General features: G+C 36.5%; 2 protein-coding genes across 6 annotated transcripts in view; one reads left to right on the plus strand and one right to left on the minus strand.

Moving 5' to 3' along the window:
* Positions 1–26,897, minus strand: part of ANGPT2 (angiopoietin 2) — a 45,277-nt gene extending 18,380 nt beyond the window's left edge. The window contains exons 1-3 of one of the 2 annotated variants that reach the window (XM_038131619.1): positions 26,019–26,897; positions 3,763–3,918; positions 1,555–1,676 (exon numbers count right to left, since the gene is read on the minus strand). In XM_038131619.1, the coding sequence (XP_037987547.1) occupies positions 1,555–1,676; positions 3,763–3,918; positions 26,019–26,303 (563 nt within the window). In that variant the 5' untranslated portion in view covers positions 26,304–26,897. The remainder of the gene's footprint in view (positions 1–1,554; positions 1,677–3,762; positions 3,919–26,018) is intronic. The other variant, XM_038131620.1, reaches the window with a different exon arrangement.
* The window catches only part of MCPH1 (microcephalin 1), a 123,881-nt gene that overhangs the window by 62,374 nt on the left and 34,573 nt on the right, over positions 1–26,934 (plus strand). The gene's annotated exons all lie outside the window — the stretch shown is intronic.

Here is a 26,934-nt window from a genome sequence, read left to right on the forward strand (position 1 = left end):
TAAGTTTCTTCATAAACACTCAACTTCATTCTCTAATGCTATGCAAGCAGTAGACAACTAAATGCAAGTTTAGTTTGATACAAATGCTTTAATTTATTCTGTAAGTGCTCTAATAAACAACATTATCTACTGCAGTGTTTATTGCAGACTTTAAAAGTGTAACAATTGGGTGTTTGATAATTCAACATTATTAAAGGAAAGGTAAAGTGACTAAGTTGTCATGGGTTTACCCTATTAAAAGATGAAACTTATTTAAAGATGTAACTATGAACATTTCAAATATCCTATAACAAAATACATGCTTAACATAAATGTTATGGCATTAAGACAGGGAAATATGCAAATAGTTACTTGAAGATGGGTTACCCTTCTCCTGTTTTGGAGCTGGTATTATTAGGTAACTGGTCAGGAACATTACTTCACTGCTAATTGTTCTGATATAGACTCTGAGAAAGCAGATGTTAAAAGATGCATAGGCAGAAGAGAGAAGTTCACTTAAAATCCATTGCTGATACTGAAAAAAAAATCCTGAACCTTATATATAATTATGTTTCAAATAGATTAGTTCAATGCAGTTTGTATTTTGTTAGGTGAGAAACAATGCTTTTGTGTTTTATGTGGATGGTTACAAGGGTAGTCTAAAGTCTGCTGAGTTCAACACCAAAAAACATGACCTTTTAAAAATCAGTATTTCCTTTACTTTCCATTTGATAAGGATGCTTGTTTTTCTTAAGTTGGTAGATAAAGCCTTTAGGGAGCATATATAAATGTAGTAGAGTAGTGAACAAAAATGTCAAAACACGTCTCCTGGGTTTCTTAAGCTAATTCTTTCAAAGCAAAAGCACTTTGCACATATGGTTCTCATTGAAAAACATTGCTTTGAAGGAGAAAACTTACTGTTATTGCTGCTTTTAGATTCCTCTGTAAACTATTTATTGCCAAAAGTAAAATAAGACTGTGGTGATATGGAAATGAAGCTAGCTGAAAAAAGGTATGAGTCTTTGGGCCACAGCCGAGTACAGAAGAGGATAGGAGGAATAGTTGGATATTGGTCAATTTCAAAACATGGACTCCTGAGGAACATTGAATATGATTAGTGCTTTATTTTTCTCACTACATTAGGTAAAAAAATTGTAACAATGACCTGGTTAATCATTAGGATAGCTATGTGCTACATGGAAATAAAATTTTGGAGATGTGGTTGCACTCAATTAGTTTGAGCTTACATCAAATTCATATGAAAAAGTCTAAAGAAGAATATAAATTGGATACAACAGAAGTACTGTTTCAGTTTTAGCCTTAAGTTCCTCATCATATAAAGGAGAACTTTAGATAGTGAAGAACAGCATATAAACACAATACAAGAATAAACCTTCATGAATCTCCTAGGCTTTAAGTAATATATGACTTTTGTAATGAGTGTGGGTAACATTTTGTAATCAGTTTGGAGAGCTTGTGTACAAACCCTTTTTTTCCTACTTGAGTACATTTGCTTCTAAAACTATTAGAAGGGCACTTCATGGAACAGCATTTTATTGGGCTGTGCAAACTTACCTGTTTTTTTCTTGTAATTTAGTTATCTCATTGGTCTGATCTGAAATCTGTCTTTCTAGTTTGTTTGTTGAAACAGAGTGTTCCAAAAGCTGAAGTTCAAGTCGGGTTGTCTGGTTTAATACCTAAAAAAAATTTACAAAAAAAAAAAAAAACTTCTTTTAAAAGATATGTCTTTTAAATAAATTGTAATTTTGTTATATTGTGAAATCATGCCAATCTCTATGTACACCTATGATTAAAAAATATTTTTCAACACTTAATTTAGGCACAAATGTTCATAGAATCAGAATGAAGAAGAATACACAGAGTTGAACTAATTTTGTTTTTACACTATATCATTGGGAATATTTCAGTAGTATGCTATGTTTCTGATGAGAGTTACTGTGTACTTTAGCTTTGATGTTATACCTTCCCCTCTGTTACGATAATTCTTATTTCATTACTGGAACTATGACGGTTGTGGCTCAAAGAAGGAATTGAGTTGTTTTCCCCATTTGTGTTGAAAGTAAGTCTCTCGCTGAAATCTTGGCACAGTCATACAGTCATGAAATCACTTGATAGTTCTCTCCTAGCTATTTTATTCAATTCCAAATTATATTTTGAAGTGTTTATCATGTGAAACACATGACTAATGTTTCATGAAACACATGAAACAAATCAACTAAAGTGACAACACTTCAATCAATTCATTCTTTGCATTTTAATATTACCTTTTTTCTATGTATTGTTTACAATTTGTTTACATCTTTAAATGAAGAAATGCAGATACTAGGAAACATATATGATACTCTAGGGTTTGTATTGCACTACTTTAAGGCAAGTTTTCTAGAAATTCTCATTGCTTTAAAATAGCTTTTTTTTAATTCAACAGAGTTTGGCTTTCCTTGACAGGAAGAATTGATTACTCATGTCCTTCATGTTAAACAGTCATTCAGGACATGATTTCACACTTAAGTGTAATTGAAAATTATTGCCAAAAGTAAGTGTCCTTGAGAGAGCAATTGTTTGGTTAATTTCCTTATGTTGCTAATTAAGCCCTTAACCCAGTCACCAGTAATTTCAAGCAGAGAAGGAAAGTTACAGTGATGATTTTCTTCCTGTAAGCAGAAAATAACTGAATAATTTCCATAAAGACATTACTGTGAATTAATAAATACATTGTCTCAACATGTGCAAAATATTAGGCTCCTGAATAATACAATGAAAGCTGAGCTCAGCATGCCTATAAGCTATGAATTATCAGTTTATCAAAGAGTTCACAAAGCCTTGATTTAGGTAAAAAAACGTAATTTAATTCATTGGATGAATTCTACAGATTGTAAAGTGTCTAACACAGATTTTAGGCTTTGCATACTTTTTATATTATACAAAATATTATGTGCTGCATGATATATCCATTATTTGTTTGGGCGATTAAAGATCTGCACCTTCCTACCATACCTGCAAAGCTGCAAATACATAACCACTCTACATGGATTGGACTTGTTCTTCTGCTAATATCTGCATTCTGTTTAACAGAATGTCTTATTGTACTTAATGCTTTTCAATTAAAACCCTCTTTTTTTTGTTTGAAGTTAACAAATGTATGGTAGACAAGTTTACTTCTGTGTGAATATACTTTTCTAGCAGCCTCCTAATTTCTTTTTTCTTTATTTATCTCAAATTTATGTATCCCTTTGTTTACCATAATGCAGTGCATTGTGCTGGAAATGAACTATTATCCCACTTAGAGTTATCTGTAAAAACATTAATTAAAAAGACATAGTTCTTTTGAGAATTTAAAAAAAAATAAAAAATGAAAGATTTCATTTTTAAAAAGCAATTAAGCTGGTAAATGGAACAAAAACAGTTTGAAAAGACTCATTTAGCTAAGATTAGTAATGAGAGTAAAGCGCACTAGGACCCAACTGATGCCTGAATATAGTATAGTAGTTTTAATACATTCTCTTTAAATATTTATTTAACGGTTGGCTGTCTAGACTTACTTAAAACGCTACTGTAATGAAAATCACCCCAGTGACAACACTGGGCTTGAGATGGAACTATGTATTACCAAATACTAATGTTTCCTTAAGCTGGGTAAAACTGTGGGTCACAACAATTGACTTCTAATTGTTGAACAGAAGCGTGTAACACTTAACAGTGTTAAATGTATGGCTGTAGTATTTGGGAAGCAGAAGCATTTTGAGGTTGAAATTCATTACTTACTTGTGCTTCAACATCTGTTAATTTGCGGGTCTGTTCAGCTGTTTGATTTAGCAAGTTTGTGCCTATTTCAATCATTACTGCAGTCTGGTTCTGCACTGCAGTTTGCTGGATCTCTACCATTTCTTTCTTCATACTGTCTTGGATGTAATTCTCAAGCTACATGGGAAAGGAAAGAGAGAAGATAGTTGCATTCCTTAAATGTTGGAAAGGGGGTAGTACAGTAAGCCTGCTGGCAGCCTCGCTAAACAAATTTGGTCCTTGTCCTTGTCTGTTATGTATTTATGTTAAGTTTCCCAACAATAAGCTCTGTGAGAGGAAAACCAAATGTGACAAGGAATGTGTGGCCAGTCATTTTCTAAAGGCAGGAACAGAGATTTGCAGGAGGTAGGTAGTAGGTACAGTGATGAAAGTGCTTGTGGGCACTTGGATGCCTTTCTGCACTAGTGCTCCCACCACTGTAACCATCAGAGGAGCTTCACCAGCTTTGGCAGTGATGGGAATTTTTTAGAAGATAAAAGTTTAGGAGTTTAGTCATCTTCCTGTATTTACACTTAACTATTTTAAAAGCTATTATTCATCACATGACTAGAATTCAAAGAGGTCAGATGTCATTTAACACTCTTATGAATGCATTTTTATCACAGAGAATTTCAAATAAAGACACAAAACAGTAGAAAAACCTATAAATACTTTACATGCTTAATATTAAGGAATGCAAAAGTTGTTTAAAATACTTGACTCTGAAGTAATTTCTGTCTAAACTAATATGGCTTTTTAGTAGATATTTTATAACGGAGCACCCTGGTTTCTAGGAAAGAGAGGAAAAATAATAGCAAGGAGAAAATTAAAGTAGCCTTTTGCATAAATCTTTATTTCTACCTGCTGGGTTATGAAAAAGCAGTCTGGTTTTTTTCACACTTCTTTATTTCTTGTCAGTAATTGCAAATATCTCACATTTCTTTGATGTGTCTTTTCATATGTTTGAATTCATGAAAGTCCGGGCCTTTCAAGAATTCATTTTTTATCAACTGAGGAAATTTCTAGAATCAAGCTTCTACTTCACTCCAACACAGTTCTATCAAGAGAACCATAATAAATTTTGAGCTTCTTGCTCTACCTACAAAGAGGATACTAGCTAATAAAAAATAGCTAGTGTCATTAAGCACAAATGGTAACACATCACCAATTCCTAATCTAAGTGAAATGGTAAAACAGGTTGATAACTTGATTGTTTTTAAAATAATATTTTGATAGTCTTATCTTTAGATGAATGGTGGCTTGTAGTAGTGAGACACTTTGAACTTTCTTTTATGGCTACTTTCTATATCAGTGGGGGAAAAGCATCTTGTGATTTAATATTCTATAAACAATTGTTCAGATATAACCATTCCACTTCCAGTCAGCTAAAGATGGATGGGCAGATCTATCAGCTTTGAAGATTTAAGGTTTTTCCCTTAGATGTTACTTGAGCAAGGACTGGGTTATTTTTTCTTACTTCAGAGCTGTTTTTTAAAAGTGGTAAATGGAGAAAACAGGGTATATTAAGAAATCAAAACCTCTAAAACTGGTAGTATATTGTAACATTTGAAGTGACCACTATTTCTTGACGCCCAGTGTGACCAAACTGTCAAAACAGTATTTGTTTGTTCACGCCAGTCTCTCCATGCAGCTGGTGAACTGCAATGCACAACAGGGAGATTTCTGACCTGGCATAAATTTTGACCCACATCTACTTTTCTGCTCCATAAACATACTTCTCTTTGTACCACAAAGATTTAAAACCAGTCTTTAGGCAGCCTTTGCATGCTCTTTGCACAATGATCTTTTTGAATGCTAGAATAAGCATACAGTCAACTGGGTTTTGGCATAATAATTGAACATGGGTATCTTCAATTGTCATCATACTATGGTAATTAGAGTTATTCACTATTCATAGGGTTAAATCTTAAGTGTTACCTTTTGCTCCATGCTATTCCTAATTTTCAAAAGCTTTTCCACCCGGAGACCAAATCCACCCAAATCTAATTGGACCAAACATGTTGGAATTTTTTGAATTCTTTGGTGACATCTTTCAGGTCAGCTTCTTCTTTTACGTTGGACAACAATCAGTGCCTTTTAATTGAGTAGTGATAGTAAGGTATCTTTAGTCCTTGATCATTACACTGTGAGATGTCAGAGTATAGTGATAATGTATTTTAAAAAGCAATGCAAATTGGTTTCTGGTGCACCATAGTCAAAGGACATTTGCAGAATTCTGCAGACTTTTATATAGATAAAAATAAGTAAATTTTCACTGAAGTGAGATGAAGACCAAGAACAACAACTAATATGTCTCCCTCTGAAAAGGCTAGACATCTGGGAATTAAATTATTTATGAGTCCAAATTAACTTTAGCAACTGAATCTGGAAGACTGGACATCATTATAGATAACATTGAAAAAAACTTTGCTCAAGTGCAGCTCTATTAAAAGAATATGAAGTGAGATCTCCAGAATGCATTTTATTCGCCTCAGTATCACAGTTAAGTATGGAAATACCTTTATCAAGATCAAGGATGTGGCTTCACCTGTCAGACTCAGTGCATTGAAAATATTGCATCATCTTTAATTTAGAAAAAAAAGCCCAAAATAAGAAGGAAGACAGTAATAAATAGATCAACAAAGAAAGATTGTTCATGAGCTTTGATTTTTCATGAAATAGTTGTGAATATTTAACCTCTTTCTTCAAGAGTCTTTGTACACCAAAGAGAGAGCAGAATGAGAATCTGAGGAAAGTCATCTCTGTATATGGGATTGCAGAACTACATGACTTCTTTGAAATTGTTATCACTGAGTTATTCCAAAACACACTACTAGAAAAGGAGTTAATTCTGGGCTTAAAGGTAAGGTAAACATTTTATGGTGGGCTTAGGCAATTGCCCAGTTCAAACACACAGATGTAAGGTTGCTCTGAATACAGTATGCAAAACCCGTGATTACAATTTAAGGCATCTGGTGGTTCTGGTTGCAAGATTTTTATACCCCTTGTCACTGTACTTGTAACCTTGGAAAGCAGTTTTGTTTGGACACACAGATCTGTATTTTCATAATTTATCTTATTTGAATATCTGTAAGTATAAGCATATCTCCAAGTATCTGATCTCTTTCAAATAATTTCTCATTTATGTGGGGATTTCCAAATCACTGAAGTATTCTCTTGACTCCAGTTTCACGTTTGTCTTCACATCTGTTTTTTAACTTAAAAAATATTAACTATGTAATTTAGGGAATATGGTATCTGTCCTTACTTGAAAGCATGAAATGTGAATACCAGAAGGGATTTAAAATTTAAAGCCAGTTTTATTATCTGACTCATTTATTCTAATTTGTAGCAACATGAAGCATCAAAATTATAATGACCTATTAAGTGGCTTTGGAGTTTCTTGGGGTTTTTTCCCTAAAAATCCTATAAAGCATGATTACATAAAATCCTTCTGGTTTTTCCTTCATATTCACTAATCCTCTCCCACTTTTGGATGTTCTCTGCATGTACACATCATAAAATCTCTTTTTCTGTCCTGAACCAAGATATGCACTGATCCCTCTCTGCTTATTTCCCCTCTTTTTTCATCATACAATGCAAAACTGTAGAAAGTAGCACTTTTTACAGCTACAACATCCTAACTTTTTCTCAGTGGCAGGTGCTTACTTTCATCTTTCTTCAAAAAGGAGTACAAGAATGACTTTCATCCAAAATGCCCCACCATCTCCCACTGACCTAAGTGACACAGAACATGTTCCCACTCCTACCCCTGGCAAGCAAAGCCCTTGGGTTTCACTGACAGGGTGGTGGAAGAACTTTTTAAACACGGGCTCCAGTTCCCACAGCTACACTGAGGATTAGCAGCCATTTTTGCAGGACTGCAGTTCTTTGTGGCACATTTCTTTGTAAAAACTATTCATCAGCTCCTGCCAAGGAGCCTCCTTTCTTTGTAAGCAGTAGCACACTCAGAGTTTCTGAAGGGGGAAGAATAGCTTGGGTAAAAAAGAGGTTTAAAAGAGGGAAGGACACGGGAATGAATGCCTCAGTCCCCATCCATCAGTCAGGAGGCTTGGTAGTTTGAACAGCATGTCTGTCTTCTTCAATATTTTGCACAAATCTGGAAGGTGAAACAGGAATTATTTGTCAGATTTCCCCCTTGCCACAGCACTAGCTATGGTTTAATCTCTTTTTGATTCAGATAATATTTGACTATTATAAGAATTGTGTTAACCATGATTACATTATTGTTATTGTACAAAATAAATGTTAAAACCCAATAGCTGACTCTTAGTGATGCATTTTCAGAAATTTTGCTTTTGAGGGAGTAAGCTGATCAATGACTTGATGGCTTGATCAATGACTATCTTAAAGATAATACAAGGGAGAGGGAATATTTGAAAGAAGGACTATTTAATTGATAGCATTTCAGTGATTCTTGGGATTTTTTTCTTAAACATTCTATCTTTTGTGTAAGAATTTGGCTGGCATGTATTCTTGAACACAGTATAAAAATGAAAGCACAGATGGGAAAAAACATGTCTCAAAATATGCTTAAATTGCAAAAACAGCTGGGAAAATTGAAATACTTTTACAGTTAACATTTGTTACAAAGTTACAGTTACAGATGCATTTTTAGAGAGAAAAAATTCTCTAAGGTCACCACTTTGGGGCTGCATCATGCTTTATTACTTCAAATCATATAAAATCATAAAATTTGGCAAAAATGCTCGAGCTAAGTTGCCAAAAAATCAAGGACAGGTCAATAATATTGGAGCACATTCCAACATTGCTTTTATAGTCAAGGCTTTTTTTTTTTTTTTAACAAGCTTTAAATTGGCAAGAAAGGAAAGACAATATGTAGAGTATGCACTAAAAGTATGTTTTCTAACCATTGGCAGAGATACTATTAATCCATTATGAAGGGTTATCAATACCCAGTCAAATGAAAAACTTTTGTATAGTTTGTGTCCATATTATGGAATTTTTCAAAGAATCAGCAACTTAGTTGTGCATTTTATAGACATTAGACTTACCATTTTTTCCATTTTAAGTTATGAATGATGTCTAGGATTTGTTGTTTACTGCCAAGTGTTTAATCTATACTAATTAAACAGTCATGTTCCTGGCAGCATTTATGCTCCATGAATACATACATCCCTCCTTTGCCAAATGCTACCCCATATAAATAGTACAAATAGTACTGGATGCTTGTTCTATTTTACACAATTTGTCAGTTATTGGAGCAGGCTTTCCAAATAAATTTTGGTGATTTTCTTAATATTTATAGTCTGATCCTGTCAACTCTAACATTTATTTTCAGCAAGAGGTAAAGTTAATTATGAGTTTCTACACAGTGCTGTGTCCTGTGTGAACAGGTTGTGTTACAGCACATATTGCATGCTTAGTCATCTAATGTAGATACAGAGAAAGCTGCAGGGCTAATGACACATATGTAGTGATTTTCCTCTAAATTTTGTTTTGGATTTACAAAAGTAGAGTAGATCCAGTAAAAAACCTAGCAACAAAACATACATTTACAGTTAGGTGCCTTTTAAATATGGTTGAAGCTACAGAGTTTGGCATATTGTAGAAGCCTGGGCAGTAAGGGGTTAATGCGTTGTTATGCCTCAAATGCTGATGGTTATTCAAGTGGGCAAGTAAGAACAGGATGTGGCTAGAAAGCAGGACTGTCAGAAAGTAGGGCAGCACCTTTCTGGAACCCACTTCCTACTTCTGGTCTATGGTGACATAAAGGACAGCAGATAGGCAGAAGTGGGGTCAAGAATTAGGCATGAACAGTCAGCTGAGGGTCAATCCACTAGAGGGGGATCAAGACCATCAAAAGACCTTCAAAGACCCTGAACCCATTTCCAGAAAGGTCCAGAAGAATGGCCTGCACCTGCTCACTTATTTACATGAAGAGTTAGAAACCTAAGTCCCAGGAGACAGAAATTTACCTATAAAACGGTACCCCTACAAAGCTTGGGTGGCACCACCAGGACCTTGGACACCCTATTGGCTGGATCGGTGCTGGACCCAGAACTGGTGATCCCCTTTCCTCTTCTATCTCATTTTTCTCTATAGGGGCAAGCATATTTCCATGCCAAGTGTGTCATCTGTTAATAAAACTTTGTGAACATTTTTCTTTTGGACCCCTTTGGCTTTTGCCACTCTTCTTTGACCAAAGGCATTGAGGAATTTTGGGGCCTCCCTTCCACAAAGAAGTAACGCCTATATGTTATATGTTACACCTATATTAAGCTGTCAAAACTTTGAGATATAGTTCTCACATCCCTAATAAAAATGTCATGTGCTTTATTTAGATCTTATCTTTTCAAATTTAAACCACTTGAGTTTATTCAGCTCTTCCAATACCTGTGTTCATCATCCTGGTGCTTTATTCACCAAGATGCTCATTATACACACAAAAGCAAGCAAGATGGAAAATGTACTTAAGCATCCATAATCAGATTTGCTTAGTTTTAGTAACAGGTCAAAATAAGAAAAGCTGAGTCTCATTAGTTCCTTTGGGAATATTTTTCAGAGTATAGATGTGACCTTCCTGCTTCTCGTACTCCAGATATCTTGAGGTATCTTTAACCTAGTAATGCTTGGTCTTAGTTGCCCTGCCCTTTTTTCAGAGTGGCAGTGTTCTTTGGATTGTGGCCACATCTGATTTCTTCATGAGTCATCTGAAGTAGAATTTAGCCCATAATTTGGACTGGGTTTTTTTAATGGTGTAGTGCTGTGCCAATGTGCAGTTTTCTGATTGTAAAAGGTTATTCTTATATGCCACAGAATCCTTAAATTTCTCATTCACAGATACATTTTTTTAATATAAAGACAAAAATGTAGTTTTTTTCACAGACCATTTTAACAGACTTAATTTTCAGTTAAAATACTAAATATTTAAATTGTTTATTTGTAGTATAATTGAAGTCTGTACACTAGGAGGGTTTTCTTGGTACGAGCCTCCTTGGATCCTACTGGATCCATGAACAGTGAAATATAATGTACTTTTTAAAAAAGAAGGAAGCACTTCCTCAATTTCATCACAGCAGTTCATGGAAGCAGCAGGTAATACTTTACCAACATATATATGCTACATGTGCTCCTTGATGTGCACGTATGTAACCATATTGACAGGCACTCCATGTGTGCTTGTATTTGTATTTCCACATCACATGAATGCATTGGTGTTATGAAGGCAAAATGCTGTCAAAATTTCAACTTTGCAGGCAGTTTTGTTCTCTTTAAAATAGCTTTTCGTACTTATTTTCAGTCTGTCCTTGTTCCTACTGCTTCAAGTCAGGATGGAAATAGTAGAATCACTACCCTTTCCAAGAGTCATTTATCTTAAAAGACCTAAGGGAACACATTTTTAAGGGCATTGCATCAAATCCCCATCAATCAGACCTTAAGCTATTTTAAAACAACTTTTAATAAAATAATTTATTTCTCCACGTTTTCTGGAACTAAATAATCAATTTTAGGAGCCTGTAACTTTTGGAAAAAATTAGTACACTGCAGAAATAAAATGCAATCATGTCTGGAAAAGAGACTTTTAAAATTTTTTTCTTTTTTTTTTTTTTTTCCCTAGAGCAGGAAGTCCCAATGGTCTATGAGTTGTTTCTCAAGAGAGGGGAAAAAAATCTTTTGGGAATGTATATGGGAATGCTTGAGATGTCTCTATGCCCCATCAAACATGTCTGCCTGTCCAGACCTCCAGCTAAGATTTTTCTCTTATCTCATTTTCCTGTCAGCAAACAAAAGGTGAAAGTAACGTCATAAATGAATTCTATCTGGAAGTGAGCTGTGATTTACTGGAAAATATTCAAGCTAAAATTTTGTAATAAAATACTAAAGATTTAAATGCTAACTCTTAAAACAGTAAACACACACTTTAAAGTAAATGATATGCAGATGGTTCTGGTAGGGATGCTTGTGCACTAAATGGAAGTTTACCAGCCTATTCTCCTGTCTGATTGCACTACATTTAGAGAAAACTGTTACACTTTTATAATTTACACTTGCTAGCAGAAGAAAAATATTCCCGCCCTCTCCTTTACTGGCAAAACTCTACTTAAATAAAAACTAAATTTTCATTAATGTAACATGAAACAAAATGTATGAAATGTCTTCCTTTTCCATACAAATATTTATAAAGAATGACTTTCAATCTATGTTCCTGAATGGAAGATTCTGTATCCAATTCTAAAAGTTATTACAGGATGATTGAACTTTCTACTGTATGTTCTGAACTATGAATGTTACAATCCAAGTGATGATGTAGAAAAGGCAAAGGAGCACATAGGAAAAGGGAAGAGACTTTGACGGCTGAAACACTCCCAAAGGCTGTCATAGAGTTGAGCTCCTACCATTCCAGACACTGAGCTTATTTTGTACATGTCATTCTACACTACTGCTTTCCTACCTACACATGTGTGTTGTCACTTGGAGGATGACATATGTTCTTTGTACTGTATGTGATGCACGTACTTTCTATGGTGCATTTCTACATCAAATTGCAAATGAAAACTATTCTTTGCAAACAGCACTGTTAATGGAAACTAAGTAGTCAACTTGACAAACCACTTAACAATGTCAATTTCTATGTAGGTAGGTAAATAATTTTATAAAAACAAAATTTAACAAGAGTATCTTCAAAATTAAAATCAATTATTTGGTGATTACCCATACTCATTAAGAGTTACGGCTATTCATTAGGGCAATAATTTAAGATTCTGAATCACCACTTTTCTGGACCATAGCTGCTATGGTATTTCTCTTAAAAATCAGGGAAGGAATTCATAAAGTTCCCATTAGTCTAAAAATAAAGAATAAATAAATAAATAGTGTGAGTCATGAATGGCATTTTGCCGAAGTTCAGTAGCACTGAAGCCAGGAAGACAAGAAGCCAGTGATGCTTCAGCCATTCACTGAAATGCATAAAATATTTTTCATAATGTGCAACAAGCCAACCAATACTCAAAATTAGGGTTCTATATTTATCAACAGTGTAGGAAATACTGCTAATCAATATTTAAATTTTAAATACTAGGTTATGGCATTGGGCTATAATTTCCCAAATTGAATATTCAAACCTTTTGGAGACAAGCCTATATGTTTTTTCAATCAGGTTTTGGACTTGCATGCTAGCATCAGGGAATCAGGACTTTACCAGACCAGTGTAAGGACAAGATTGTGCCCTACAAAGATGACATCTGAATAAACACTTGCTGTCCCAGATCTTATTTCTCATAATCCTTTCTCATTTGTCTATTTTTTCCATTCCACTGAGCAACTGAAATAAACTTACCATCAGATATGCTGGTGACATTTTTCATGAAAAACATTGTCTATGTAGCCTCATAAACTTTACAAAATATTTAGCAAATGTATCGGTCACAGTTAAAGCCATTTATCTTTTTTTATCTCAAACTATATCAAGTGGTTTTTTTATGAACTCCTCTTTCAATGGGACAGTCTATTTTAGAGAATAGCTCATGATGTGGTAAAGCAAATCAGAGATCAAGTTTTTGATGAATATGAAGCAAGTTCCACTTTTCAAAACATGTTACTGGGGAAGTAAAAAAGAGCTAGGCATTTACAGTTCATTCTCAGCATTGCTTTCCAGGGAAGCAGTCATCTTGCATTCCATTTCCAATCAGAAGGAAGAATGATTTGGAGTTCAAGGATCAAACTAGTTAGGAAGCTGTGGTACACAGTTAGTCCCTTTTGTAAGCTATAAAACTGGGTGTCTCTGGTTTCAAAGCCATGTTCACAGAGCATCTTTCAGCATGACAAAAATTAGATTCTTTTTTAAGTTCACAGGTTAAGGAAACTGAAAGCATTTTTAGTAGTTCTTAACCTTTGCAACATACTGGCATCTAATTGTAGTTTATTGAGTTTTTATGAGATTTTTTTTCTTGTAGAAGAAGCCTCAGTGATGCTACCAAGTGACAACCAGTCATTTTTGCTGAAAACCTGACAAAGTTTGAATGCTCAAGACTTTGAGAAAGCACATGTCAGCTGCTGATATCAGTTTTGAGGGACTGAATTTCTTTACTAAGAACCCATTCACTGATTTTGGAGGGGAGAAAAGAAAGTAATTTGCTCAAGTACTGTAGCTCTTTTTTTAAGAAGTGCTGCCTCTTTCTCACTGCTGTTTTAATTGATAATATGCTAGATGGACTGGGGAGGTAAAGAGTCTGGAGAACTCTACATTTACATCACCAGCTCGAAAATTTCTCACTTGCTAGACCAACCCTGTAAGAGAACTTCCTGAACTTTCCAAAACACTGGGCAGGGGAAGCAGGGCCCAAAAACCAAACTAGCCTTAAATATGACTACAGAAAGCACTTAAGGCTGCCTTAAAAAGAGAAGCTCAAGTGGTCACCTCTGCTTAGTTAAAAAAATTAGCATCCTTATATGTTCTTGTGAAATGCCACTTATTTATTTCTCTGCACTGTTCCATTAGCCCAGTTAAGAGTCTTGAGTGCAAAAGCTTCTGAGGAATTCCATGCTTGAAAGATAAACCAGGAAGCTCCTGTGTTAAAAGTGGACAAACAAATATTTGGAAGCAAAATCAGAACATATAGGCAGCATATTGCAGAAACAAAACTTAGTGTGTGATGCAGGAAAAAATATTAAATTGTGTAATCATGATGTTTTTGGTTTTTTTGTTTTTGTTTTTGTTTTTTTGTCTCAATAGCTGGAATTATCCATCTAAAAACAGACAGTTTAGGTTTTTGGAACAGAAACATGAAGACAGGTCTTTGCATCCATTGCTTCCAAAATTTTCTCCTTTTCTCTGGTACCCCCTGAGCACTCAGGTGGTGGTGGAAAGTCACCTCTTGAGCTGAGTTCCAATCAGTGCTCCTGAAAGCTTGATACTAGGCAGCTGCCAGTATGTGCCCTTCTAGAAAGACCAGAAACCAGATCTTCTCAAAACAAATGATGCTATTGGCATTAACCTTAAGAGAAAAGGAGCAAGTGTCAGAAAAAATGTCTGAGAACCAAAGCTGTACATTATAGGATGGGTATCTTCTGAGAGGACACTGTTCCCTGTCTGTCAACATCTGACAAGGAGGGCCACTGAAGTGGGAGACTTTTAAATATGCTTTCCAGAGACTCTCTTGGATGTAAAACACTGCTGTCAAGATGGGTAAGCACATCAACAGTGGAGACAGTACAATGATATCTATACTACATGCACCTAGCCAGAAAAGAAAGCTATCTGTCTTACATTTGAGAGGTGGGCCTGTGCAAACATCGTAAATTTCAATAAGGCCAAGTGCAAGGTCCTGAACCTGGGTCCCGGAAATCCCAAACATGAGCACAGGCTGGGTGGTGAAGGGATTGATGGCAGCCCTGACAAGAAGGACTTGGAGGTGCTGGTGGATGAGAGGCTGAACATGCCCTGGCAGTGTGTGCTCACAGCCCACAGTTGTATCCTGGGCTGCATCCAAAGCAATGGGCAGCAGGGCAAGGGAGGGGATTCTGCCCCTCTGCTCTGCTCTGCTCTGCTCTGCTCTGCTCAGGTGGGACCCCAGCTGGACCATTGCTGCATCCAGCTCTGGGTCCTGCAGCATTAGAAGGGATTTGAATGGGTCCAGAGGAAGGCCATGAAGATGATCCCAGGGTTGAAGCACCTCTTCTATGATAACAGGTTGAGAGAGTTGGGATTTTCAGTCTAGAGAAGGTTTTCAGAGACCATAGAGCAGATTTCCAGTACCTAAAAGGGGCTTACAAGAAAGCTGGAGAGGGACTTTTCACACAGGCATGTAGTGACAGGACAAGAGGGAATGGCTGTAAACTGGAGGAGGGTAGGTTTAAATTGGATATTAGGAAGAAATTCTTTACAGTGAGGGTGGTGAGGCACTGGCACAGGTTGCCCAGAGAATTTGTGGACACCTCATCCCTGGAAGTGTTCAACCCCAGGCTTCATGGAGCTCTGAGTAACCTGGTCTAGCAGAAGGTGTCCCTGCCTACAGCAGAATAGTTGAAATTAGGTAACCTTATAGGACCCTTCCAAGCTAAAGCATTCTGTGAATACTCAGGAAAGTATACACAGAAGGTTAAAAACAAATTTAGCTAAAAGGACAAAAGAATCCAGAACTGAGAATTCTGAATGAGAAAGAATGTAGAGGAAAGGGGCAGCCAGGAAGCTGCATAACTTTAATAGAAGGAAAGAAATAAGGGAAATGAATCTGTGTGAGCAGAATTTTAAAAGTGGATGTGGATAGGAATAGGGTAGGAATTCTTAATGACAGTAAGCTGCAAAAGGGGACTGGAAGGCTGATCTTAAAGCCAGCTGAGGGAATGAATTCTCTGGCTTGTTTCAAGTTTAAAAAACATGAAGTTGGAAGAAAATTCACTGAGGAAAATGGTGAGTGCAAAGGACTTGACTGGATGAGACTCTTGGGAAATGTTACTCCCACATGGACTAGAGACGGACAAGAAAAAGAAACTGTTTATTTCCTTGTGAAGAAAATTATTACTCTTTTTTCTATTCCAGTAGCATCCTTACTTTGTTAGAGGTAGTCCACATGAATTAAGCCTTAAAGCACATATCTGATTTACTGGTCTACTCCATTAACTTCAAATACTTTTTCAGTATTGTTTTATTAATATTTAGTTATTGAAACTAAGTATTTTTAGTTTCACTAAGAAGTCAGTGGGAATTTTTCTACTTGTTTGGAGCAGAGCTAGGATTTTGTACATTGTCCTCAGAGCCTTTTCAAAATAATAAAGTTTACCATAACAAAGAAGCTGAACTCAAGACATGGCTAAGTTTTTTCTAGATTCAAGTCAAATAAACTTACGTGTCAGGGGAAAAAATTAGAGTATTTTTAACTATATGTTTAAACTTTCTTGCCTAGCTGGTAAACTGTAGTTGACAGAATCCTTGCTTATATGTGCTAACGTTTCAACAGGGTCAGATTGTTCATATTTGATGCAGTTTATACTCTTTCTAAGGGCTAGGTTATTGGTCATGGGGCTTATTTTCTAGTTATTTGAACTTTGTTTCATCATGTCAGAGTAGTTTTCAGAAAAAAATTGCCGGTAAGGTTCCAGTAGCAGTTACAATAGGGTTTTTTAATTTACTATTACTTTATAGGCAAACATTATATCTGACAGAAAATCTGGCATCAGGATGACAGTTTAACATAAATGAAAACACAGAGATAGTTAATACGGTCAGAGTTCAGGCCTCATGCAAGGAAGCTTGGGGGTTTTTTTAAGTCAATTCCTTAGAAGCAGTAAAACACAAGATTTTTGTATTTTTTACTTATTCATTTAAGCTGTCTTTTGCCTACTTTATCTGTTTTTTTAAGTTGCACTAAGAAACTGGAAACTAGTGTTTCATTTGAATAGTTGAATTACCCTGTTTGTAAAAATCTTTCTGAAAACAAGAGCAAAAATATGACAATTTTTTCATTAGGTCTTCACCAGGGAATTTTCTTGAGTAAGAAAACTGTCTGACTGGATAGGGTATCTGTTAATGCAAACTAAAGTATGGCAAGTGTGTTTTCTATTGCTACATGTATTTTAGTCTTGATATGCAGCTTTTTCATGTTTGAATGTTATGACTTTGCACAGCTGAGATTGTCAGTTGACAACTGATACCCTGGAAAAATGAGGCTATTGCTTCTTCACTGAATGGCAGATTCTCCTTAAGGTGCTGGTTTATATTTCATTCTGAAACTGTGGGTTTGAATTAGTATCTTGCAGGTAGTTACACCTTGTAAATGGAAAATGAGGAAAATTGTTGCATAGAACACAATGTAGTGCATGGGAAAAGACCTAAAGCAAATATATAAAGCGTCATAACATGATGTCTACAAGTTCTGTCAAGGAAGAGAAAACTAAAATGATTTTTAGGTACCAGGGATCAAAATTAAACCTCTCAGCTTATTCAGGTACCTCAGTGTAAGTCTGTCCATCAGGTCACATGATGAGCAGAGCCCTGCAGCGCAGGGATGTCACATCACGTGTGGGGGAGCTCTATGGGGGCTATGGTTATTGCCCAGGAAATGTCCTTTCCACTTAGCTGGGTGTCTCCCCATTCCCACACCCTGACAGAATGGAACAAAGAGGCTTTTTCCTTCCAGGATCACGCACATCAGGTGCAGGCCTGAACCAAAAAGCCAGCATAGCGATGAAGCTGATACCGTGAGTGCAGGAGGTGAATGACTCTTAGTGCCTGCAGCGTGAGAATGAACAGGTCTGCAGAGCTGTTGTTTGGACAGGGCTTAAGACACTGCTTAAGACTTTTTATACTAGAGATTTTCAGAAGATCCTACTATTTTTAAATGGATACAATTATTTTCTCCAAAGATGAGAACTTTTAGGTTTTCTCCCTGTCAAAAAGTTCTTTTAAATGGAGTGATAAAGATCAAACGTTTGCTCCGTGTGTTTTCCTGTGGTTTTGATAAACACTTTATTCAAAAAACATACTAAAACTTCGCTTCTGAAGTACACAAATTATGGCAGTTGTGTAATTATGCTGTACCACACTAGAATGCTCCAATAAGATAGTTTTGATTTTATACTGAACTACTCTGGTCCTCATCAATGCTTTAGTACAGATTTTAAAGTGCACATGGCTAGTTTCAATCCCTTCTTATTTATATTCCTAAAAGGTATTACACAGTCTAACACTTTAATGCCTGTTAGAAGAATTTTAGTTGCTAATATTGAGAGAGCAGTAATGAATCAAGCAAGGTTTTTTTTCTCCTTTCTGGAAATAATAAGCTCTTAGTCATGTCACCACAACACACTGATTTTAATACCTGAGCAAAATCAATGATACAAATTTGATATGTTGTTCCCTAGAGGGTAAAGGAACTCTGTATAGTTGTGGTTTTTATTTTAAAACTCTATCATGAGGCTTGAGACCAGAAAACAAGTACAAAAACTAAAAGATATTTTTTTCCCTGCATTATTAAAGGGAGTTTGAGCAAAGCTATGACATTTCATGCTGCGTGGTTTTAACAAGAGATCTCCAGAGACAGCTGAATTGGAAAAAACATTGCTGTCATCTAAGAATTCTGAAGTATTTGCTTGTCTAGAGAGGAAAATGTTTCCTTTCAGCTTCTGTGAATGGTGAATTCTGTGAAGAATACTGGATTCCCATGCATACTTTTATTAACAGAGAGAGAAGTTAGCAGAAAGAGGGTTGCATATTCTAACAGCCTTCTCTTTTTAGTAGTTTTTATGACCTTAGTAGACTCCTGGAAGATTGTTAGCTAAACTGATAAAGCTTTATATGGGCACTATAAAGACAGCAGAAAAGTTCATGTAGCTCTCTCTTCCGACTAAGCCATAATGTGCTGGAAGTTGGAAAGAGAATAGATAGATATCATTTAATCATACAAATTGCAGGATACATTTGCTGAGCTTTATAAACAACATCTTAATTTTAGGGTTAACCTGTTCCACAAAGAGATTAACAGGATTTTCAGCAATTACTTGGAAGACAGTAAGAATTTCTTCTAAAAAAAAGCTTTTTAGGAGTAGTAATGTCTTTTCCTTGGCAGCTCAAGAACTGAATCAGTGAGTATTTGCAGAACTATCTAGGTGCGGGATTTTTTTTTTAATACAAAACATATATCTGGATTTTGTAACCTGAAGAATTCTTTAACATCTCCTCTGAGCCTGGTTTACTTGAAATAGACATCAGGTTCACTTAAAAGTATTTCTTTTTATTCTCACTAGAGAATAAATAAAATTCATTTTTCCTCTGCCCCATTGCCTAGAAATATGTCTGGTCAAGGAAATTAAATGATCACAGTATTTTTAGTTGCAAAGCACTTTTTAACTTACTGTGTGCATCAGGTTATTTGGTTTAATGCTGTGTAATGTGCCATATCTTTAAAACATTTCCAGGTGTTTAATTACTGTGCTATACTTTTTTCTCCCCAAATGCTTTGTCTTTTTATGTTATCTGACATTCATATTATTTTCCCACCTCTAGTTTATATTTGGCTAGTCTGAGAAGTTCAAGTAATTAAATGGCAGATAAAATTGTCAGTGCATATTTCTGAAATTTCTTATTCAGTGCCATAGAAACTCTCCTTTTCCTGAAGGATCTAGTGATACTCACAGTCCACTGACACATTGTTTTCACTATTATCAGTGAGATATTTCATAGGGTGCATTTGGACCACCTAAATCTTTCCTGTGCATGACATCCTTGTTTCAGGTACATGATTTCCACCCCCACCCCTCCAAGATTCATCTCTTCCCATTTTCCCTTATGCAGTCTGTACAAGTATCCTCAAGGCTCCCATTAGTATCCTAACATGCTAACTAGATGCAAGAACCATGTCTCTCTGAAGTACAACTTGCATCTCCAGTTGCAGGAACTTTGGGGTTTTTTGTTATTTTGGTTTGTGTTTTGGTTAGTTGGTTTTGGCATGGTTTTTCTGTTTTGTTTTGGTTTGTGTTTTGGGGTTTTTTTTACGGGAAGAGCAGTGACACACACACTGGAACAGGCTACCTTGAGAAGTTGTGGATGCCCCATCCCTGGAAGTGTTCAAGGTTTGGCTGGATAGGTCTTTGAGTGACTTGATCTAGAAGACAGCCCTGCCCACAGCAGAGGGGTTGGGAGTAGATGATCTCTGAAGATCCCTTCCAAACCAAACCAAACCAGAACAGTCTGTGATTCTCTCAGGCTGTGGTAGTAGGGAGACACCAAAGTCTTATGGAACAACCATCAATCCTGATTTGACTCTTGTACTCAAGCTGCTTTCTAACAAGTGGGAAGTATAATGTTTATTTATATATTCATATAATATTTGCAGTCTAGTCCACAGTTGTACCTTCTACCTATTGTCTCTGAATTTTCAGGCCTACAAACTTCAGTGCTAAAGTAGCATGTTAGGATGAGAACCATGCAGCATGCTGGCTTTTGTAAGTTCTTCAGCAATGCTGGCAAATCTGCTTCATCAAGAGGGATTTCTTTTAAGTTTTCCATTCCTCCATTTGTCTCCTTGAGGCTGAAGAGGCTGATTGAGCTTACTCTAGGAGGCTAATTAATATAAACTGAGGCACCTTATGAAACTCTGGGTTTGCAAAGTTCCAAAGATCCAAGAGTGGCCCCTCCCTGTTGTAGACACTAATGCAAGATGTAAAACTGTGTCTTCTAAACCAGTTGGCAACATTTTGCCTGTCTAGACCTATAACAATAGTAACAGTGGGGGAAGACCATCTTACTTTGCCCCTACCCTGGCTTTCAGCCAGAGCTGTGTAGAAGCCCATGAAATGACAGGTGCAGCAGGACATTCTTGCATTAAAGTATGTAAAAAGTTATTAAAGAAATAATGGTCGACTAAGCTGCTTAGCATTGTAAATCAAAGAATATGGTATGTTTTCAAAAGCAAATACTGTAGTATGTAAAGGACAGTATTAAACAGTCACTAAAGGTACTAGTTGTCATATTTTGAAAGCTAGAAATGGGTCTAACCAATTTCTGTGGGCTTCAGAATAACTTCCATTCTAAGCAATACGTACATGATAACTTAGGAATCAAGCAAATTTTACTGTTTTACTTGGTAAATTTGAGGTGAGATGCAAATTGTTGATTTTTTTTTTCATAATTAACAAGAAAAAAGGAGCAGTAACAATAATTGTCTGTAAAAGAAACACTATTCTCAACTTCGGTCTCTCTGACAAAGTATCAAAGACATGTTAAAGGTCATGCTGTTAAATTTCAATATATTAAGAGGGTATGCAAATAAAAAGAACTGGAAACTGGCAATTCAGGCATCTTCAAGCTCATTTCATATATGTACACTTGAAGAAAGAAAGAAAAGAAAGCAAAAAAAGAAAAGAAAGAAAGAAAGGACATTAAAGGCTTGCTGTCGATAATTGATGGAGAAAATCTCCCTTTTTGCTGTTTTGACCAGTCAAAGATAAGTTTATTGTCATGTTAATAACAAACAAAGCACAGAAAAATATGTCTTGAATGCTAGCAAGAGACTAGTTCTGTAAGCCTTTCTTTATCCCATTTTTTACTGACAACCTCTTGGAGAAGGTGAATTCTCAATTTCAATTTTGTCTTTTAAATCTGTACAAGAAAATCTCATTTTCTTTGTTGATTTTGTACAATTTCATACCTGGAGCACCAATTTGGTATTGGCAGAATGATGCAGATATGGTTTCTACAACAGTTTTTAAACACATGCAATAGCATCATTTCAAATCCTTTCACTGAAATTTACCTAAAGGAAGTACAATAATAAACTGCATAATTATATCATCCAGAGTAGTGTGGAAACTTTATCTGGTAGCATGCTAGTCTGAAAGTAAGAAAGTATTTTCTTTTGAGTCCTACCAGTTTTCTTTTGCTTAGCAAATAATCATTGATAGACAGAAACAAGCACTTCTCACAATAAGTAAAAACAGATGCATTACTTAAGAAAGGAATGTAGAATTCAGGGTCAGAATCATTTCTTGAGTACTTCAAAATCCAATTCTGTTCAATATATTTGTCCTTATTCATTGTGTGCAGATGGCTTTGAATGGCAGCATTTCAAAGTGTGTTTTTGTATTTGACAAATGACATTCAGTACAACAATAATTATTACCTTTCAGGGTTACAAGACAAGGGAAAATGAATCTCAGTTAAGTGTATACAAAGATACTGCATTTCTCTCAGCAGCGCATCCCCCTCCTAGTCTGCTGGGATGATTCAGGATGAGGCTCTGGAAATGGGTTTAAATGTTGACTCCTGACACAGATTTTTATTTGCCAGTCTTTTGATCTGCTGATAAACTACAAGTAAATTCCAGAGGTTATCATCAATTTGATCATACATTGTTTTCAGCTGTTTGTAACAGGAAAGACTAAGAAAATATGACCTGTTTCTTTTACACTATTGCTGTGGACAGTCATATCTCCTGAGTCATAGGATCCAGTCAATATATTAAGAAGCAAATTCAAGTCAGCATTCAGTTATTTCAGTGTCTTAATATCTGAAAAAAATGCAGTTCCTTGAGTACAAGTGCTGTGATCCAAATGGTAAAGCTGCCATTTATTCACATAGAAATAGTTAAATTGTTGAACATAAGGGATTGCCTGTCTTTTAGGAATATCTGGAAACCTGGTGTTGTATATTGAAAGTTCCAAAGTATAATAGCCAACATATATGTTTATATTTAAAATTTCCAGTCTTGTATCTCTCTTGCATAGCAGCCTGCTATCGTCTCAATTAAAAATTTTATTATTGAAAGCGTTACAAGCTCTCTGCTCACACACACATTAGAAAAAAAATCTTACACTTCAGTATACAAATTGATCTCAAGATAGGAAAAGTCAAAGAGGAAAGTTCATTTCAGGTATATTGCAGCCCAGCTGATCTAGCGTTTTGGCCTTTGCTTCGAAGTATCACTTACTGGCTTACTGCTAAACCATGGATTAGGTGAAATAGGGGTTTGCTCTAGCTTGTCATCTGAATGCTTAAACATAATCTGCTTTTCAAAAGACATTCTCCAGTTTCATGTATGGCACATACAGTAGTGGCATAATGCATTATTTAAGTTCTGATTGAAAAAAGATGTGTTTTCATGAAGAAGCAATTTGTAGGAACTGTAGAAAAAAAATCTTTTGCTTCCTATGCAGGAGCAGATCAGAAAAGAACCTGGACATATCTAACTCATTTTCTTCCCATTGTGTTTGTCCATTAAGCAGATGAAGCACACACTTCCCATGCTGTTCCATTCATACAGCCCAGTGTTCATTCAGAAACAGAACGTTTCCTTTAGTTGATGGATTAAAGGCAGGAGAGGGGGAGGTGTGTAAAAACGTTTGGGGATGTGCAATATTTCAGGAACAGCATTTAATGGTTAATTCACACTAGAAGTTTGTAATGTATGTTGCACACAACTTCAAAATAAAACAAGTTCTGCCTCTTAAATGAACAAAAAATACTTTTTAAAGAGAAAGACCTAATGAAGGTTTTTGTGCAATTGCTGAGAAGCTAAATGTCAGCTTATTTTTTAAAAGCATTCTTGAATTACACTTTCAATACACCAAAAAAAAAAAAGCAAATACAATTTTTTCACCCCACCTTGACTGACCTTGCACTATGTTTTGGGAGGTTGAAATATGAACCTAACAATGTGTATTAGGGACCTTAAAAAAACAGCAAGTAAACTGTAAGCAACTTTAAAGGTTATTGTTTGCTTTATCTTCACTCGCAGACCAGGTGTCTCTAGCAAAGTAAATCTGAGGAAAAGCTACTTTTTGTTGGAGCCTCTTTGTGAACAAAACAGATGACAGAGAGCAGGTGTTAAAATAGTGAAAAAGGCAAACAGTAGATATTTTACAGGATGTTTAGCTGTGGAAGAGCTAGGAAAAAAAAAAACAACAGGCTGTTCTAAAGAATCTTATTTAGAAGCCTTTGCTCAAATACGAGAAACGTTTCTCTGTCTTGTAAATCAGAATCTATCTTTTGATCCCCCAAAGAATGGGTTAGAGATACTTATCCTATTCCTCTTGGCACTGAGCTCCCAGGGACGGACAGGAAAAAGCATAGTTTTTACTAAATAAGGATGCTCAGTGGTTTCTGTTTACCTGATGCCACTTACAATACTGTGTTTGTCTAGTTAAGTGGCGTTTAAGCCTGAAGTGTTGTGTGATTTCCTATTTATGTTAGGAAATTGCTTAGCAGCTGGGTAACTTAGACTGTTCTACTCTGTGTGGTTTTCATCCTGCATTGCACATCTGTTAATTGTGGTCTTAGCATTACAACAGTGAGCATTGTAAATTAATAAGTAGAAGGGTAAGTAAGTGGAGAAAAGTAAGTTTGCCTGTTTAAAAACAACAACCAAAAAAAAAATACATAAAAAACACCAAAAAGTACTCAACTGACATTATTTGTGTCTCTAAATTAAGCATCCTAAACCTGTAAAGAGAGATTTAGAATTCCACACTGGAGCCTTCAAGTGTATGCATTTTGGATTTAAGCTTCAAGGCTCACTTCCAGGTTGATGAAAACCCTCTGCTGTTTGTTTTGGAATGCAAAGTTTAACACTGACAAATGTGCCAGCAGGTTTCATTGGTTGTATCACAGTAGCTCTGTAACTTTGTAACTGATGAGAGTAGTGAGTCCTAATGCAAAATTATTTTGTAACTATGTATGAAATGGCTATTCTTTGTAAAAAACTGAATTCTCTCTATTTGCAACACAAATTTTTTCGCTATGAAGAAACCATTATGCCATTACTGGAACACTTATTTGGAAATACTGTGCCAAGTCCTTAAAATATTTATTGCTTAGAAGATAGACATGTTGGTACAAAACATAAAGGCTCATAAATTTACTATGCAATTAGATTATACTATAACACCTTTCCAGGTAGTAGTGAAATAAAGGGTTTTTAAATCAAAATCTGTTGAACTACATAGAATTTTGAATCAAATTAATTTCTGTAAAAATGTGAAGTAGTGATCAGGTTTATTCTCCAGTAATAATGAAAATATATGCTGCAATTTTTTTTCCTGCTCTTTCAGGTACAAATGTTGCCACTTTGGCAATAAACATGTCAATTTTCCCTTAGTTCCAATAGTATTGCATTAAGGGAAGCTCTGTGGTATCTGTAACACCTTTTCCAGGCTATTTTTTCCCTTGAATCTTGTACATTTCACTGAAAATGTTACAGGATGCAAAGGATATCCACTGAAGAATTTTCTTGAAATTCTATTACTTCACAAAGCTGATTTCACTGCAAGTCTGACTTGCAGCCTTTGCTGGAGCTACAGTTCTTTATCAGTGGGGTTTAATAGGTTAATTTCTGCATTCAAGTTTTGAAATCACACTTCAGATAACATTTTTCAGGAATGCCTCAGATAGACGTACATTCTATATTCTTTAAATAGATCTAAAATAGCCCTTGCCAGTTAATTATAAATTAGAAGCTGCTTCTCTCATGTCAGAAACTTCAGACATGCTCACAGTCCATCTGTATATGTAATTTATCCAAGCAACTCAAATGTGATGACAAACTTTAAGGCACAGTCTCTGCAGAACTGAGCAGTTCACTCTTCTTTTCCAGTTAATATTATGTTCCCAGACTTCCAAAGAACTTTTTGATTGAAAGGTAATTCAGAAAATGAGCTTAGACAACGCACTCTGTGAATTTAGGAACTGTTCAAGAAAAAAAGAAATCACACTGAAAGAGATAACAGGATGTTAAGTTTTTGGGATAGAAATTACATTACCCTACCTTCATTAGCCACTGAGTGTTGTTTTCCATGATGTTCTCAAGTAGCTGCAGTCTTTGAACTGAATCATCATAGTCCAGAGGTGCATCCCTTTGCACCGCGTTGGACACGTACGGAGTCGAGGAGCGGCAGTTGTCCGCCTCGGGCAGGAGGAAGGTGTAGCTGCACGACCCGTGCTGAACCTGGTACTGCTTCTTGCCTATCGTCTCCATGCTCTTACTGAAGGAGTTGTATCCTGAAGCTAAGAATATGCCGCAGCCCAAAAAGAAGCAGGCGGCCAGCTGCATTTTAGTCCCTGCGGTAACTCGGCGGACCTAGAGAGCCTGGATGCGCTGGCCGGAGCCCGGCCCTAGCTAACCTGCGGCGCAGCCGAGCGCTCCGCTGCCATGTGCCGTGAGGCGAGGGCCGGGCTTGCCTGCGTGCCCCGGGCGGGCCGGGGAGGTGCGGCCGCTCCCGCCGTGCCCGCAGCTGTCAGGCGCGGGAAGCAGCTGCAGCTGCGGCCGCCCCGCCTGGCCCGCTGCCTTCCTGCGCCGCTCCCCGCCGAGCCCCCGCGCCGAGCCCGCCCCGGCACTCGCTCCCCTGCCCTTATAGCAGGAGTGGGTAAGAGCCGGCACACGTGTGGAGCCGAGCCGCTCCTCCCTCCCGGGCTCGCCGGGGCCGGGGGGCAGCGCACAGCGGCTGGCGGGAGCGGGGCGGCGAGAGGAAACCCCAGGGAGGAGCCGGCAGCGGCAGGACCCCTGCGAATTCCTGCAGCACGGCTCTAATTAAGAGTTCCTAGACAGAGCAATCAGTTCCGATAGCCTGCAACTATGCTAGTAAATTATTTGCGATGGTAATAATTTTTAAGATCTTTACCCTCGACCATCCCCACTAAGCACGCACACGCACATACGTACATACATACATACATACATACAT

The sequence above is a fragment of the Motacilla alba genome, chromosome 3, assembly GCF_015832195.1.
Source record: "Motacilla alba alba isolate MOTALB_02 chromosome 3, Motacilla_alba_V1.0_pri, whole genome shotgun sequence".
Lineage (NCBI taxonomy): Eukaryota > Metazoa > Chordata > Aves > Passeriformes > Motacillidae > Motacilla > Motacilla alba.